General features: G+C 42.4%; 2 protein-coding genes across 17 annotated transcripts in view; one reads left to right on the top strand and one right to left on the bottom strand.

Moving 5' to 3' along the window:
* LOC138744614 (anillin-like) overlaps nt 1–6,251 on the bottom strand; it is a 65,924-nt gene extending 59,673 nt beyond the window's left edge. For 6 of the 8 annotated variants that reach the window (XM_069901022.1, XM_069901025.1, XM_069901024.1 and 3 more), the window contains exons 1-2: nt 6,075–6,160; nt 501–606 (exon numbers count right to left, since the gene is read on the bottom strand). In XM_069901022.1, the coding sequence (XP_069757123.1) occupies nt 501–591 (91 nt within the window). In that variant the 5' untranslated portion in view covers nt 592–606; nt 6,075–6,160. The other 2 variants (XM_069901021.1, XM_069901020.1) reach the window with 2 other exon arrangements.
* A 1,677-nt stretch (nt 6,252–7,928) lies between these two features.
* The window catches only part of LOC138744615 (microtubule-associated tyrosine carboxypeptidase 1-like), a 115,946-nt gene continuing 105,097 nt past the window's right edge, over nt 7,929–18,777 (top strand). For 3 of the 9 annotated variants that reach the window (XM_069901037.1, XM_069901027.1, XM_069901035.1), the window contains exons 1-2: nt 16,335–16,517; nt 16,625–16,759. The gene's annotated coding sequence lies outside the window, so the exon portion shown is untranslated. Of the gene's footprint in view, nt 8,116–9,417; nt 9,502–16,008; nt 16,142–16,333; nt 16,524–16,624; nt 16,760–18,777 lie in introns of those variants that run through there. The other 6 variants (XM_069901034.1, XM_069901029.1, XM_069901031.1 and 3 more) reach the window with 6 other exon arrangements.

Below are 18,777 nucleotides of genomic sequence, written 5' to 3' on the forward strand. Positions count from 1 at the left end.
CACAAATATTCCATCAGAGATGCATTTTTGCCTATTCTCACCAACAGCTAAATACCACTTAATTAGTGATCAACATTAGGGGCGATGGTCTGCAAGATTCAGAACTTCATATCTAATAGGAAATACATCTGCAGATTGGTAAATAAAGTGTGGGTCAAGAGTATGTTCAAAAGCATGGGGGCCATTATAAATTAATGAGCAAATATTAAGACACAGAAAATGCAGTACAGAAATGGATTAAAATTCATTTGTAAGAACACCTCATGTTATGAATTAATTTCTATAGTTTAAAAGGATGTGGAAAATGGCCATGCATTGGCTACAGCCAATTCAATTTCTGGATCACAAAATGGCAAAGTCTGTCATCAGAAAAAGGTAACACTTTAAAATGAAAAGCATATGAAAGGATAATAGATTCTGACCAACCAAATTGGTACCACAAAGGCAGAGAGAAAGAACACCTTTGAAGGATTGCTTTCAGTTTAACCAGTCTAACTTACCTCCATCATTTCCTTCCTTTTCTAACGAAGGCTGTCTCATGCGCTTCAAAGGACTGCGCTTCATCGCTTCCACAGTGCAATGAGATGACATTCTTAAGTATGTTGCCTGTAAATGCAGAATGGAGAAATGCCCGCATAAGGAATGCAATTTGCCTCCTTCACATTCATAGGAGATAACTTTAAAAATGCCTCATGCAAAGTACTGCATGATGCCCAAAGCAATGGACAAATCAACACTGCACCAAGTCAATATCAGTCTAAGAGAAATTAAAACCAGCCAGTTTATAAATCCAGCTATTCATTTACATTTACCCAAAAATAGATGGCAGTAATTTTAGATGCAATGATGGAAGAGTCTTAAACCACAACATACCCGGACAAGCATTTGTAACTACTGCAGGAAGTTTCCATGAGTTTTTTCAACATCTATATCTGGGCATTGTATAGTCCCAGTCTGCAACATTTGGCCATGGACAACATCTTGTACATGACGATTTTTTTTAGGCAAATTTAAAAAGGCACCAACCAGTTGCAGTTTATGATGGCCCCTGAGATCTGAGAATAGCCTGTAATGCCCAATCTGAAGTTGATAAGGATGGATTTTGATAAAATACCTGCATACAATGGCTTTAGAAAAGGAAAAAGCAAGTGTATACACAAGATTTAAAAAGGGTCATTCTCATTTCCATGATGTGGTAGGCCACTTGAGGACCATTCCAACTGGATTAACCCTTTCTTGAATGTTCCTTACCAACCAATAACAGACTTGCTGAGAGACCATATAACCATATACAGCACAGAACAGGCCAGTTTGGCCCTACTAGTCCATGCCGGAACAAATCCCCCACCCTCCTAGTCCCACTGACCAGCACCTGGTCCATACCCCTCCAATCCTCTCCCCTCCATGTAATTATCCAGTGTTTCCTTAAATGCAAATAATGTCCCTGCTTCAACCACCTCTGCCGGAAGCTTATTCCACATCCCAACCACCCTTTGCATGAAGAAATTTCCCCTCATGTTCCCCTTATAATTTTCCCCCTTCAATCTCAAACCATGGCCTCTGGTTAGAATATCCCCCCACTTTAATTGAAAAAGCCTATCCACGTTGACTCTCTCTGTCCCTTTTAAAATCTTGAACACCTTCATCAAATCCCCCCTCAATCTTCTATGCTCCAGAGAAAAAAGCCCCAGGCTGCTCAACCTTTCCCTGTAACTCAAACCGACATCCTGTCAACATTCTTGTGAACCTTCCCTGCACTCTCTCTATTTTGTTTATATCCTTCCTATAATTCGGTGACCAAAACTGCACACAGTATTCCAAATTTGGCCTCACCAATGCTTTGTACAATTTCATCATAACATCCCAACTCTTGAATTCAATACTCCGATTTATGAAGGCCAACATTCCAAATGCCTTCTTCACCACTCCATCTACCTGAGTATCAACTTTGAGGGTACTATTTACCATAACTCCTAACCTTTGTTGCTCTGCACTTCTCAATTGTTCACCATTCAATGTATACGACCTATTTAGATTTACCTTTCCAAAATGCAACACTTCACACTTATCCGTATTAAATTCCATCAGTCATTTCTCAGCCCACTCCTCTAGCTTTCCTATATCTCTTTTTAAGCTATGGTAATCTTCCTCACTCTCCACAATACCACCAATCTTTGTATAATCTGCAAACTTACTTATCCAATTCACCACCCCTTCTTCCAGATCGTTAATATATATAACAAACAATAGTGGACCGAGGACCGATCCCTGAGGAACTCCACTAGTCACTGGCCTCCAATTTGACAAACAATTTTCTACCAGTACTCTGACACCTCCCATCCAACCATTGCTGAATCCATTTCACTACCTCCTTATTTATACCTAATACCTCCACCTTTTTTCCTAACTTCCTGTGGGGAACTTTGTCAAAAGCTTTACTAAAGTCTAAATAGACAACATCCACAGCCTTCCTTTCATCAATCTTTTTGTAACCCCCTCGAAAAACTCTACAAGGTTTGTTAAGCATGATCTACCCCTGTCAAAACCATGCTGACTACTAGCTATCAATCCCTGTTCTTCCAAATATTTGTAAATGCCATCCCTCAGAACACTTTCCATCAACTTACCCACCACAGACGTCAAACTCTCAGGTCTATAATTTCCAGGCTTACATTTGGACCCTTTCTTAAACAGTGGAACAACATGAGCCACCCTCCAATCCTCTGGCACTACCCCCATGACTAGTGACATCTTAAATATCTCTGTTAATGGCCCCACTATCTGTACACTAGTCTCCCCGAGTGTCCTTGGGAATACTTTGACCGGACCTGGAGATTTGTCCATCTTTATCTTTTGTTAACACTGCCATCACTACCTCCTCGGTTATCCTTATATGATTCATGACCTCCCCACTATTTTTCTTTACTTCAACTGGTACAATATTTTTTTTCCCTAGTGAATATCAAGGAAAATAAATCATTTAAAATTTCCCCCATCTCCTCTGATTTTTCACATAGCCTACCCTCCCTATCTACAAGGGGTCCAATTTTATCCCTCACTAATCTTTTACTTTTAATGTACCTATAGAAACCCTTTGGATTGATTCTTACTCTGCCTGCCAAAGCCTCTTCGTGTCTCTTTTTGGCCTTTCTAATTTCTTTCTTAAGATTTTTTCTACACTCCTTGTAGTCCTCTTTCAATTTCTCATCACCCTGCTATTTATACCTCTTGTACTAACCCTCTTTCTCCTAACCAAATTTCTAATATTCCTCGAAAATCAAGGCTCCCTATGATCCTCACTGGGACATATCTACTCTGTACTCTCAAAATTTCTTCTTTGAATATTCTCCATTTTTCATTTACATCCTTTCCTGAAAAAAATCAAGTCCCACTCAATTCTCCCCAAATCCATTCTTATTCCTTCGAAATTTGCTTTTATCCAATCCAGAACCTCAACTTTAGGCCCTTCTTTGCTCTTCCCTAAAACTAATAAGAGTTGTGATCACTAGACCCAATTTGTTCTCCAACATTAACCTCAGACACCTGACCTATCTCGTTCCCTAACAGGAGATCCAGTATTACACCATCACGAGTCGGTTCCTCTATGTATTGATTAAGAAAACTATCTTGTACACATTTGACAAACTCTAGCCCATCCAGCCCTCTTACTGTATGGGTATCCCAATCAATGTGAGGGAAGTTAAAATCTCCCATGATCACTATCTTATGTTTATTACACATATATGCTATCTCCTTACAAATTTGTTCTTCCAATTTTCTTGGCCCATTTGGTGGTCTATAATACACTCCTATTAGTGCCCTCATGCCTCCTTCACCCCTCAATTCCACCCAAACAGCATCACTGGACAACCCCTCCAAACTATCCTGCCACTTCACGGCAGTAATGTCCTTCTTAATAAGCAGAGCAACTCCTCCCCCTTTTTTACCCCCTGTTCTATTACATCTAAAACGTTTGTATTCTAGAATATTTAGTTGCCAGTCCTGTCCCTCCTGTAACCAGGTCAAATCAGAAATGGACCCTTTATTTACTAATACTAAACGTTTTATACAGGCAATAATCAACATTCCACCAGAATGGAGGACCATCGCCTTCCCAAGATCGTGTTAAATGGCGAGCTCTCCACTGGCCACCGTGACAGAGGTGCACCAAAGAAAAGGTACAAGGACTGCCTAAAGAAATCTCTTGGTGCCTGCCACATTGACCACCGCTAGTGGGCTGATAATGCCTCAAACCGTGCATCTTGGCGCCTCACAGTTTGGCGAGCAGCAACCTCCTTTGAAGAAGACCGCAGAGCCCACCTCACTGACAAAAGGCAAAGGAGGAAAAACCCAACACCCAACCCCAACCAACCAATTTTCCCCTGCAACCGCTGCAATCGTGTCTGCCTGTCCCGCATCGGACTTGTCAGCCACAAACGAGCCTGCAGCTGACGTGGACTTTTTACCCCCTCCATAAATCTTCGTCCGCGAAGCCAAGCTAAAGAAGAAATAAGCAGAGCAACTCCTCCCCCTTTTTTACCCCCCCGGTTCTATTACATCTAAAACGTTTGTATTCTAGAATATTTAGTTGCCAGTCCTGTCCCTCCTGTAACCAGGTCAAATCAGAAATGGACCCTTTATTTACTAATACTAAACGTTTTATACAGGCAATAATCAACATTCCACCAGCAACCTAAAAAATTAGTACCATTTGTAACAGCTTGTAAAGGTTGCTATGAATGTATCAGTCAAACTTACAACCCCTATTGTCTAAACAGAGAAAGGTAAGAGTTTGTCAGAAACACGTGTATAAGATGCAGCAAAATTCTGGCTTCTTGCAGCTAAACGGGTACACAAAAACTAACTGCATAACATACATAAAATTTCCATAATATGAAAGTTTTTAAAAAATGTAAGCACACAGTAGTGACAGGCCCTTTCAGCTCACAAGCCCCTTGGCGTCCAAATATAGCAATTAACCTACACCCTCATACATTTAGAAGGACAGGAGAAAACCAGAGGAATCCCGCGCAAACACGGGGAGAACATACAGCATCAGAAAAGCCAGAGATTAAAACGGTTTAGCACATAAAAGGAAAGACTCTTGGAACATCACCTAGAAACTCAAAATTATATAGCATTATAATGGAAATGCCACTAATCTTTCATTTCTACTTGGCCAAAATCTAAAAATTCCTTCTGCAAAAAAAAATACACAGACCAAAGCAGCAATTAATTTCCATAAAAGTCAAGGATGCATTGCCTTGAAATACTACATTTAGAATGTAACACACATGAAATTCTTTAACCGTAAGGCACGCAGTCAGTCACCACTTTGTCCAGCGCCCCTCACAGAGACCTACAGCACCTGGTGTTCCTTGACAGTCTCCCCTCCAAGTACTGACCAGTCCTCTGCCTGTTTAGCTTCTGAGATCAGACAATCCCAGGCATATTCAAACTATTAAATGATGTAGATCTTTCTATCTGAGCATATCGTGGAAACAAAGGGGGGTGGGAAGGGGGGAGGGAGGAGATGGGGCTCCCCGGCGCCCTGCCAGGGGAGGAGGGCTAAACCCCCCTCCCCCAGCTCGTTGATGGGTTTCCAGTGGCATTCCTTATTCAACTAGAGTGCTTATGCACTTCCCACTAAACCTCTCAGGGCGCAAGCAGCACGTTATAAGGGAACAAGCGGCGCGGCTTCAAGTCTAAGGAAGGCCCGATGTGATGCGATGCAGCGCAGCGCAGCCCTCCCCTCCCCTCCTCTCCTCTCCTCTCCCCTCCCCTCTCCTCTCCCCTCCCCTCTCCTCTCCTCTCCTCTCCTCTCCTCTCCCCTCCCCTCTCCTCTCCTCTCCCCTCCCCTCCCCTCCCCTCTCCCCTCCTCTCCTCTCCCCTCTCCTCTCCCCTCTCCTCTCCCCTCCCCTCCCCTCCCCTCCCCTCCCCCCTCCCCCCCTCTCCCCTCCCCTCTCCTCTCCCCTCTCCTCTCCCCTCTCCTCTCTCCTCTCCCCTCCCCTCTCCTCTCCCCTCTCCTCCCCTCAATCCCCGTGCACCTACTGCTCTGAGAGCACGGCTCCCACCTCGGTTTCCTGACCGCTGCTGAGCCCGATGTCGGGTTAACGCCTCTTGCCCGCTTCAACCGCTCAACACGCCCCAACCGCCGCTCACCCTGTTTAAATTCCGGCGCCTTTTTCCGCGCCTGCGCTTCCCTCGCCCAACCACCGCCCACCACTCGTTGGCAGCGCAAGATGGGCCGATATCTGAAGCCCTGGCGGCAGCGGTGGCCTCCTGGAGTGTAGCGCCCCTCTCGGTGAGAAGGTGTAAGGCTCCTACCCTGTCACTCAGAAGTGGGGTTGAGAGATGGCAACCAGAGACACCAAATACAATAGTAGAAAGGAAGTTAGTGTAGTGACAGAAACAGACTCACATGTAAAAATACATTAATAAACATTCACAGTTGCAATTAGTGTTAAAAAGGCAATGTTTCAGTAGTGCAGACAGACGTTTGTGGACCTGCTCTGATTCTGCAACTTAAAAAATGCTTGATTTACAAGTTTCCTCAATTCTGAAGAAAAATCATCATCCTGGAGAATAAATTCTGTTTCTCTATCACTTTTCTAATTTCTTTTAAATTTCAGATTTCCATATTCTGCACTTTTTTTAGGAGAGATTTTAAAAAAGGCATGTGACAGTTTGACTGGAAGGGACACAAAAAAGAAGAGAAGAATGAAATCTGAGGGGAAATTTTAAATGTAGACGTACAGCACAGTAACGGGCCCTTTCCGCCCAACTTCACCCAATTGACCTACAACCTCAGGTAGGTTTTGAACATTAGGGAGGAAACTTGAGCACCTGAAGGAAACCCATGCAGACACAGGGAGAATGTACCAACTTCTGACAGATGGCGTTGGATTTGAACCCCAGTCGCTGGCGCTGTAATAGCGTTGCGATAGCCGTGCCGCCCAATGAAATGGAAAGGTGATCTGGAAATGTGAGGGAATAACGAAAATTGTTGAATTAATTATTGATTTTGTGATCTGGAAATGTGAGGGAATAACTAAAATTGTTGAATTAATTATTGATTTTGTGATGGAAAATTATAAACTACTCAAGCAATATAAACTACAGGATATTGCGAGATCTACTCAAGCAAAATAAACTACAGGATATTGCGAGATTGAGGGAGGTGGTAAGAGAAAAAAAATCTGTCATCAGTAAAAGACCAACTCATCTTGACTCTGAATACCATTCCCTAATCAAATAGCTGGGGAAGGGACTTGCTTAAGCATGCCTTCCAACTTTCTCCTATCTACTGCATTTGAAAGGAAAGGATTGAGGATAATTTGAGGCAAAACAAACAGCTACATGGGGGGGGGGGGGTGGAGTGGAGGGTCTGGATTTTAAATCCCAGTACATTCCTAGAATAGGTAAAGGGTGGGAGCTTTTATTTCCAGAGGTGCAGGGCTAATTTTTTTTTAGATGCCAACGCTCACCAAAAACGGCAACAGGGAGGTGTTTGGAGCAGCCCCATGAGGTGCTGGAGTTTCTCCCTGAGGTGCAGGTGAGGTCTAGTAGGACTGCACCCCTGTTTATTTCTATAGAAATTGGAAGAAGAATGCTCAATTTGCTTAAAGGTCAATTTTAGTGAAAGGAATCAAGAAATAGGATCATCTCAGCTAAATAAGATCTAATTGCTTTCTTTCTGTTCTTTCCTCAGTTTGTTTGCCTACAGAATGATTTGGTTTCACGCAGGTAAGACCATAAAACAGGACAATCATTCATCCTGCCTATGGTCAAGGATTATGTGACTGTTTGCATAATATACACATGATTGCATGTGACATGCATTAACTAATGATGACAGAGGCAGGACACGTGATGATAGTTATGTCATCACAATTAGTGATGTTCAAAAATTTTGAGTTGAGCAGATTGATGCTACGTTGAGCAAGTCAATAAAAGGCCAGTTGTTACGGCTGGTGGCACATAAATTGATTCTTAAACAATGGGAGCAACACACCTGTTTTCAGCACTTGATCTGATTCATGAGGAAAAGGACGATCTTCATTATGTTCTCTATGGAGAAACCGCAGATCAGGATGTATTGCAAGACCGTACCAGGTACTGGGAACATCCTAAGAAACAGTTGATATTTGAAGGGCAGGGTTTAGGCAGTTAGCATGCTTTGGTAAAAAGAAATGGTGGGAAATTATAATGAGAACTATCAATCTGTAACATTTTTATCTATGCACTTATTCCTTTTACCTTAATGTGCTGGGATTTAGTTCAGGGTCAGAAAAAAATTTTCTGATGACACATAACTACCTATAAGGTGAAAACCCCTTCGGTCGAGGGAAGGTTCCAGTTTGTTGAGGGGATCCGAGTGGAAGCGATGGTCAATGTTTGCCTGTACTCATGGGAGACTAATAATTCTGCCAAATCCCAGGCTTCTTTTTGCTACTGGTTCCTTGCTGAATGTTTATCTGACGATTAGTGATCCCTCTGACATTGAGGTGAGCTTTCTCATTGGGAGACAAGGCAAAGATCTGGTGCTGCTCAGAAAGATTGTATGATGAAGAGTGTTTAAAGCATTTCTGTACTTGTATTTCTAATATTCTCCTACCTGATCTCCTACCCACTGCCATGTATAAATTACTTCTGTAATTTTTTGCACACCCCTACACTAAATTGGATCAAGACCCACTGTTCCACATTATCAGTGCTCTCCTACAATGGGTCCAAGTTTGGCAACACTTCAAATTTAAAATGTTTGAAAATTTGTTTTCAAATACCTCTATGGTCTTAACCTTCTCCTCCTCTGTAACCTTCTTTGCAACTAGAACCTTGCTAGATTCTAAGGCTTCTCCAATTACAGCCCCCTGAACTTCATTGATTGTAGTTGATCTACCATTGGTGATTCTGCCATCAGCTCCCCAAAGTCATACACTTTGGAATTCCCTCTCTTAACATCCTCACCTTTCTCATACAGGTAGTTGTCTATTCACTGAACCCATCCAGATTCAGTCAAGGCTGAAAGAGCATCACAACCAAAATTTCTTTTTTAAGACACTACAAAGAATAAAAATGTTAATACGAGCACTATAAATGTAATATATTACAAACTAACAACTATTAAACACCAGGAGGTATGGGTACAATAATGATGACCTCTACACTTTTACAAGCTTAAGTAGCTTTGATTCTTCATGAAGGGTTCCAGTATGAAACATTGACCATCCTTTCTGTCGCATTGATCCTTTTATTTTAACTGTATCTGCAATGTCCACATATGCCTCCAGATAACGAAGTCTGACCACAACTTATCCTGGTGACTGCTCAAAGAAACTCAATCCCATGTGCATAGGTGCTGACTGCAGATTCCTTGCAAGTTACCCAAGTTTGCCTTGAACTTTTATTTCACAGAACAAAAATAACGCCAATGACAGCTTGGTGGATGCATCCTCCACTTTGATTGGATCATCATCATCTTACTTCTCAATATTTGATGTAAGTTTTTCCCATTATCACACTAAGATGTTTGATGGTAAACATTCTGGGTTTGTCAACAGTTTGGAAGCTGATGAATTTCTCCCACTCCAGCAACCATTGGGCATTAACATTTCCAAAAGATTTTGGGAATGGGTGCAGATTTAGTGGAACATCATTGCTACTTCTCTATTATGTTTTTCAGATAGAACTTACGTGACTTTATAGATCTGAAGAATCTCCAACATCTCGGCATTGGACCAAACGACCAAAACTCAAGATCTCAGTTTCCTTGCGGGAGTTTAGACAGCATACTGGAAGTGCGGTCATTAAGGAGGCGTGACTTGCAATGCACGTCATTGATACGTGCTATTCATTAGCCCGTTGTTCAAGGCAGATCAGGACCTTCGTGATGCCATCATCATCACCCTGTACAAAAACAAAGGCGAGAAATCAGACTGCTCAAACTACAGGGGAATCACGCTGCTCTCCATTGCAGGCAAAATTTTCACTAGGATTCTCCTTAATAGACTAATACCTAGTGTCGCTGAAAATGTCCTCCCAGAATCACAGTGTGGCTTTCGTGCAAACAGAGGAACTACTGACGTGGTCTTTGCCCTCGGACAGCTCCAAGAAAAGTGCAGAGAACAAAACAAAGGACTCTACATCACCTTTGCCTCACCAAAGCCTTTGACACCGTGAGCAGGAAAGGGCTTTGGCAAATACTAGAGCACCTCGGATGCCCCCCCCAAGTTCCTCAACATGGTTATCCAACTGCATGAAAACCAACAAGGTCAGGTCAGATACAGAAATGAGCTCTCCGAACCCATCTCCATTGACAACAGCGAGAAGCAAGGCTGCGTCCTCGCACCAACCCTCTTTACTATCTTCTTCAGCATGATGCTGAAACAAGCCATGAAAGACCTCAACAATGAAGACGCTGTTTACATCCAGTACCGCACTGGTGGCAGTCTCTTTAATCTGAGGCGCCTGCAAGCTCACACCAAGACACAAGAGCAACTTGTCCGTGAACTACTCTTTGCAGACGATGCCGCTTTAGTTGCCCATTCAGAGCCAGCTCTCCAGCGCATGACGTCCTGTTTTGCGGAAACTGCCAAAATGTTTGGCCTGGAAGTCAGCCTGAAGAAAACTGAGGTCCTCCATCAGCCAGCTCTCCACCATGACTACCAGCCCCCCAACATCACCATTGGGCACACAGAACTCAAAACGGTCAACCAGTTTACCTATCACGGCTGCACCATTTCATCTGATGCAAGGATCGACAAAGAGATAGACAACAGACTCGACAAGGCAAATAGCGCTTTTTGGAAGACTACACAAAAGAGTCTGGAAAAACAATCACCTTAAGAAACACACAAAGATCAGCATGTACAGAGCCGTTGTCATACCCACACTCCTGTTCGGCTCTGAATCATGGGTCCTCTACCGGCATCACCTACGGCTCCTAGAACGCTTCCATCAGCGCTGTCTCTGCTCCATCTTGCTTGATGTGGCTTGTCCAGTTGATGATGATTATGTGAAGCATCTGAGTAAATTATATTTTGTTGAAGAAATTGTACAAGTTTAGGACATGGTTATTGTTCTATGGCACCGTTCAGGGTTAGCAGTTCTAAGACCATTGACAAATGTCCTGCAACATTCTGTTATTCCTCAAATGCAATACACCAGACATTTTGCAATTAAGTAAAATCTGCTGCTGCTGAACTATTCCTTTCATAAATTTGATTATCTGGACAATCAGCTTGCATCTCTAGCAAGCTACTTGTATTAAAATGCAATTCAAACACTGCCCATTAAAGCAAAGTGACACAAGGTGTCGTTGGCAATGTTATCAAGGGGTTAATATCAACTGATGTTTCGATTGGCTTTCTCCAGGACCAAATCACAGTATTGGTCCAAATATGGGCCTAAGAGCTGAATCTTAGGCATTGCCCTTGATACCTGATTGTTTATTGCATCCCTGTAAAACTCTAGTCAATCACAGCGAGAACTCTCATGTAAAGGTCAAGGTTCCATTATTGTCACCTAATACTACATTTAGAATGTAACATATGTGAAATTCTTTGACTTTTGTCTTCCTTGAGGCAGACAGAGTCGCCACTTTGTCCAGTGCCCCTCCCAGAAACCTGCAGCACCTGGTGTTCCGAAGTGGTCTCCCCTCCAAGTACTGACCAGCTCTGAGCCTGCATAGCTTCTGAGATCAGACAATCTCAGGCGTATTCAGGCTATTAGGTGCTGTTATGTTGTGGATTATACGGCTATGATTGTTTGAGGTCAATAATTCTTGCCCAAGGAATTCCTCAGGCCAAAGTTTAAGGCTAAGTCATCATTAGCTGCTTCTTGAGGTCTGTTCCTTTTGATTACAAAATTTTAATTTCTTTTTGGAGCTCCTCAGAAGCCAAAGCAGTCCACTTTGGCATGCAGCAGAAGTTTCAGGCATGTATGCGCTCTTTATGTGGCTTTCTCAAATTATACTATGTGCTCATAGAGAATGGTCACCGTATAAATTAATTCCTCCTGCCATTCAACACGAAGGGCCTCAGCCTGCTTAATAATCTCCCAAGCTTTTAACCGATGAAATACTTAGAAGTTAAAAGGCGATGCTAGGTTAATGTAATATATGTAACATAAAGCAAATATAAGTATAGACTTAGTGCACTGAATAAAGACAATATAATATCTTGGACTGTATAACTAGATTTTGTACATTCTTGGAAAACGAAATAACCAAAATATTTTTGAGTTTTCCAAGTTTATCTGTCACAAAATATCTAGTTCATCGAGAAGGGTTCTTCTGTGAGCAGGTTATCCCTAACATTTGTACGACTGTGTAAAGAGCACAATTACAGAGCATATTGCAAGGAAAAAAAAAGATCAATTAGCACCAAGCAGGAGTTTTTCCAGGAATCTGATGGTTGCGGGGATGCAACTGTTTTTAAGTACGTTGGTAAGTGCATTCTCTAATGAGAGGAAGGGGAAGAGGGCATTTATATATTGTGGTGGTATAACCACAGCTCTGGGCCATGTGCCCACCATCCTCCTGCAGGGGGTGTCCTCTATACCTGGGAGGCTGACTCCACCTGGCCGGCTGTTAATCACCGACCTGTATATAGACTTGAGCTGACCCTTCCCAGGCCAGTCACACATGAAGCCATTGAGATTACAACTGGTGTACAACAGAATTTAAGTGGATTAAAGCCTGTAGTATAGATTTTTCTGTGTTTTGTGTCTGCTTGCTGCACTACAGTGCACCACACACATCAATGGAGGGAAGGGAAGTTTTGCGTTATGCTCTGAACTGCAATCATTCACTTTTGTAGCTGCTTCTGATCTTAAGCAGAGCAGCTCCAATATCAAGTTGCATTCCATCCAGCAAGTGTGCTTTCGGTGATGTGCCTGCAGAAGTTGTTGAAGGTAAATCGAGACATGCTGAACTTCCTTCATCCTGGAAGAAAGTTGAAGTATTAGTGCACTTTCCTAAACATCACATCAATGTGTTTGTTCTGGGTCAGGTCATTGTGGGCAGGATAGTCCACAATCCTGCCCCCCTTCCTGAAGTCAATTATCATTCCTATATCTCCTGTTGAGAGTTTGTCGTCTTGCTACCACACCATTAGACTTTCCGTCTTTTCTGTATTTTGTCTCGTCATTATTTGATACCCGCTCTATTACTGTAGTGCCATTGGCAAATTAGAACATGGAGTTGAATGGCATTTAGCTGTTCAGTCATGGATTAGAGGTAGTAAGAGACAGCGAACACATCCCTTGGGAGTGCTGGCTTTGAGTGTGATCATGGAGGAGAAGTTATCCACCAACACTGATTGCATTTTTTTTAAAGAGTGAAAGTCAAAGATCCAGTGGCAGAGGAGGAGAGGAGGGTGCTGAAGCCGAGGTGGCCACATACTCCTTCAATGTTGTCCAGTTTGGTATTCATAAGAATATTATTAAAATGGTGTATATTTTATGGAGGTGTTTGCATCTAAGTTAAATGCTTTGTAAGAAGTGAAATCTGTAGCATTTAAACTGTCTGTTCAACTCATAATTTACCTGATTTGTCATTATGGATTCAGTACTGGTCAGAAAACTGGTGGCAGGTATCTGGCATCATTCCAATGTTAAATCAAATGTCTAATTTATTACTAGCCCTTTTTTTGCCTTCTTGAGGAAAGCGATATCAGTGCTTGTGAATGAAGTAAATTCCAATATCCTCTTTTAAACTGCAGCGCCTGGGAAGCCCTCCTGGGATCTGGACGTGATTACTGGGGCAAAGGTGCTGGAAGCATCTTTCAAATAGCATGGGGATGAACCTCAAATAGCAGGGCCAAACCGACAATTTAAGGGGGATCCCGCCCCCATAATGATGCGTCACGCACTTACAGAAACTATCGGCAGTCAGTCTCTCTCCCTTTCCACCGGCCGTCAATCGCCCGCCCCCCGCCTGTCAGTCACCACCCCCACTATCTCTCCCCACTGAGGCAGCGACCTTCCTTCCCCCACTGGAAGCAACCTCTCTCCACCTCTGGAAGCAACCTCTTTCCAGGGGTTTCCCTGTGATGCCAACGTGCAAGTGCTGATGTCACCAGAGTAACTGGGTTGGCCATTTCTCTTTTCAAACCACCAGACCAGAACACCCCGGTAAGTCTGGAGGTTGGTCATGGATCCAGTTTGGTTCTGACCAGGTTGGATTTTTTCAAATCACCATGTAACTGGATCGCTAACCCTGCAAATTACATGGCAGTTTGAAAGGGCCTACTGTCATCCTAACACGACCAACAACAGAAAAAAAGCTCTTTTCCTTTGAACAAACTATCTGGGCTGCAACCTCATGGACTTGCACCCTCTCCTGGGTCAGTGTGGAGTTTCTTCATTACTCTTCAAATATGGGGACTCCCCAGGTTTTGGATTATGCAAAATCTCCAATATATTTTTAAAGCATGAGTCAAAGTGGTTTGCCACTTTCTGCAACTTCTGCATTCCTGGGCCTTGTGTGTTTTTACTACAATCACAGTCTCTGCAGACTTTTGTGTTTCATTAGGGTGGTGGCTCTCAACCTTTTTAAGTAATCCCTATGCCATCGGTGCTCTGTGATTAGTAAGGGATTGCTTAAGGTGGGATGTGGGTGGAAAGAAAAAGGTTGAAAACCACTGTTTTAATTGTCCCTCATTGACTTGTTATGTGCATGGTTTCATAACTCCAAAGGAAATGGGACAATGACAATTTTTCTCAAGCAAAATATTTCAGTAGCAATTGGGTCTAGAGCAGTGGTTCTCAACCTTCCCTTCCCACCCACATCCCACCTTAAGCAATCCCTTACTAATCACAGAGCACCGACGGCATAGGGGTTATTTAAAGTGGTATGTGAGTGGAAAGAAAATGTCTGAGAACCCCTGCACTAGAGTTTCCAAAACAGGCTGTGATGTATTAAGTCAGTAGTTTCCATAGGGCCCCTGTAGAAGTTTGATTAAGTACCTCAAATTCATAGGAAAGTTGAGATGTTGGGCACCTTCTTCAGAGTCACCTTGATATGCTGGGTTGTTTTTTTTATAATTTTCTTTTTATTTTTCACACTATGAGCCATATCAACCAAAATATGTACAAACGTTTTTTATTAAATTTACATAGTGGTCTTTTCTCCCCTTCCCCCCCCCCACTTTCCCTCCCTCCCCTCTACCCACCCCCTCCAAAACCCATAAATATTCAACATATACAATACAATAAAACCATAAAACAATATTTTCATACAAATGAAAATAAACAAAAAAAATGCATCATCTATTTATTACACACTGAATCTAGTTGTGTTGTCTTCTTCTCATTTTCAGATATGCTGGTTGAGGAAGAGATTCTTTGATATGAGGATACCAAAAATCTTGAAGCTATTAATCTCTCTTCCACCTCCCCATCCCCCCCATCCCCTGAGAATGAAGGTGCATGGTCCCATGGCATCCCCTTCCAAATGTCTACCCTCATTTGCAAATTAGAGAAATGCCTCAATGACATTAGCAAGCTCAATTTTTTTTAACAACAGTCCAACAATTTCAATGACACTGTAATATAGTCAGGATAATGTGAACTATTTCGTAACTGTGTAAGAATACACCCTTCTCACTGCAGTAACCGTAATACCCCACTGTGGGGCATATGTATAAGAGTGTGTGTGTGTGTGTGTGTGTGTGTGTGTGTGTGTGTGTGTGTGTGTGTGTGTGTGTGTGTGTGTGTGTGTGTGTGTGTGTGTGTGTGTGTGTGTGTGTGAAGTTTCCTAAAATGGTGGAAGGCATCAGTAAGTAAACTCTCTTTTGTTATTTGAACCTTGCATCTCTAAGTTATTTAAGAAGCCTCCCAAGTAACACAGAGATACAACAGTCACCATAACTGATATTGGCTTCATTTTTTAAAATGAACTGATAGTAAATTAACCAGCAGGATTGTATGATTAAACTTCATGCCTCCAGATCTTTTGTATTATCTATCAGCCTGAAACTTTACTTCTCTTTTACAGGTGTGGCCTAATTTGCAGAGTCTTTCAAGCATTCTCCGTTTTTATTTAAGATTTTGAGTACTACAATTTTTATATTCATTTCTCCAATCTTCTAGATAGCAGCCCTGTAATCCATTTATGGGTCCTTTCCTGTAATTACAGGTAACTCCTAGCTGTTGGAGAAGATATTTTGGTACTTACTAATACCTTGCACCACATGTTGCACTGTTGGGGAAGGGCTGCTCTGAATTGGGGGAAACGTAAAGATGGTTCTTTGTGAGACAATGTCACACTGTTCCATCCAACTGACAGCATAAAAGGAAAGTCCCAGCATGAAGCACTGACCCATTCATGATGTCACTGGAGTAGAGCATTGTGGTGAATAAATTGTGACCCCCCTGTTGAAAAAGGAAATGCATGTCCCTAAGTTATCCCATAACCTCAAACTAGGAGATGATGGAATGACTTGAGATGCTCAAAATTTTAATAACTTTCCAATAACTTGAGGCACCTAAAGAAATAGGACAGAAAAATAATAGTAAGTGTAAGGGAAGCCATTTTAAACTGTGTTTAATGTCTACATTTCTGATTAAGGCTAAGTGTTCGTCTCAGAATTTTCTGATGCGATTTGCATTTGTTTTGCAGATTTTAATTTAAAAGAAGTGTTCATTACCGGCCTCTAGAGAGAAATAAACATATGTCTAGTGACTAATCTCGCAGAAACCTTCTGTGCAGACTTTTCAGTGCATTGTTCAGAGCCTGGAGGAACAGGACGATAAGGTAGAAGGATTGCTTGGCTTGTTATTTTCTCATTTAAATTTTTTTAAAATTTAAATTCAACTTTATAGCACAATAACAGGCCATGTTGACCCATGAATCCATGTCCCCAATTTACATCCAATTAATCTACACCCCCAGTAGGTTTGGAATGGTGGGAGTAAACCGGAGCCCTCAGGAAAAGCCCAAGCAGACACAGGGAGAACATACAAAGACCTTACAGACAGCATGGGATTTGAACCCTGTTCCCAGTAACTGGCGCTATAAAGGTGTTGCACTAACCACTACACCAACCGTGCCACCCGAAATGTCACGGCCTTGCTATTTTTAAGATGTATTTGGGCCAGTGATGAGTGACAGCTCCTAATTTGGTCACACTTTGATTTTAAGATTCTCATCATTGTTTTCCTATCTCCTTACAACCTTGTCTCTCTTTACTTCTGCATCCTTCTTCAGTCCTGTAGCCCAAACAGGTCCAGTCCAACTTTGTCCTCTTGTGCAACTTTCCACCATTGACAGTCATTTGTTTTGCTGCCCGGGTACACAGATTTGGAATTCCTTCCCAAAAATTCCCTACAGCTCAATCTCTCTTTTGTTCTTTAAAGTGCCCCATTAACCTTCCACTTTCATCATACCATCTTTTCATATATCTCTTCATGTGGTTTGATGTCCAACTTTGCTTGTAAATACAGAAGATTAAATATTCTGGAATGAATTTGTATGGAATCACAGCCGCCACATAATTGAAGAGCATTATTAGTGAAAGGGATTTGAAGTGAGGACCTGGATTAGGCAGCACCATGAATTCACTAACTATTATTTTTCAGCCCACCTGAAAGGGGAGGATCAATCCTGCCAGCGTCAAGTGCCTTCACTCGAGGCCTGCAAGAAATTACACTTCTTCAACTGATCGGCCAAAGATGGACATCTCTCCATATCCCTTTTTTGTCCATCCACCTTCTCATACCCACACATCGGCATACTGTTGCAACTAAGTCATCCTGGTCACCTTTTGTTTAAGGGCGCTTCCAAGTTTCCATGCTATGTAAGGCTATAGGCCTCTCTTATCTCACACTGCTTGGTACATTTCTTTCTCACACTGAAACAGTATCGTGCCCAGTATGCCAGTGAATGTGATGCTCGACTGCTTGGTGTTACCTTCCAAAGATTGAGCCAAAAGCAGCTCCATGTCAGAAGCTGCCTGTTGTCGTGCCTGCTGGCATTTCTACGTCCTTGAGACTGCAACCTAGCTTGGAACTCCAATGCTACATTGCCTTTTACTTGAAACATTGAACAGAGAACATATCCTCTCTCAAAGATCACATGGTGATACACAAGGGTTGGTTTCCCCCAGTCGTGTGAACAATAATAATGATCTCTCTGCCAAAGGTCCCGCATCGGACTTGTCAGCCACAAACGAGCCTGCAGCTGACACGGACATTTACCCCCTCCATAAATCTTCGTCCGCGAAGCCAAGCCAAAGAAAAGGTGTTGATCATTATGAGGCTGAACTTTGCATAAATTTGCTATGGTGTTTCATCTCCTGAAAAAATTCTTCAGAAGTATGCTTCAAAAATACTTAAGGTGTTTGTGCGATGGCCTGGGATCACATTGGAAAGATAAGTACATGAGCCAATTACCTGGTGTAGTTCTGAGCATCAGGTGCCATTCAAAAAGAACAACAAGTGTGAGAAATGCAAAAACTGCAGATGTTGGAATGACGAGCAGACAAAGAATTGCTGGAGGAACTTAACGGGTCAGTCAGCACCCATGGGTAGAAATGATCAGTCAATGTTTCGGGTTTGGACCCTTTAACAGCAACAAGCACAGCTCTTTGGAAAATACCATGCCGACTCCTGCCTACCAATAATATTAGCGGTACGATGTAATGATTCAAAAGCCTTCCAGTCCTCCTCCTGCAAGAGCGCTCATCAATCCAAGAGAGAAACACCAAACCTGTGGACACTGGAATCTTGAGCAAACATTTGGAATTCAGCGGGTCATCTGTAAACAGTGGAGTT

Source organism: Narcine bancroftii, chromosome 10 (assembly GCF_036971445.1).
Source record: "Narcine bancroftii isolate sNarBan1 chromosome 10, sNarBan1.hap1, whole genome shotgun sequence".
In the NCBI taxonomy this organism is placed as follows: Eukaryota; Metazoa; Chordata; class Chondrichthyes; order Torpediniformes; family Narcinidae; genus Narcine; species Narcine bancroftii.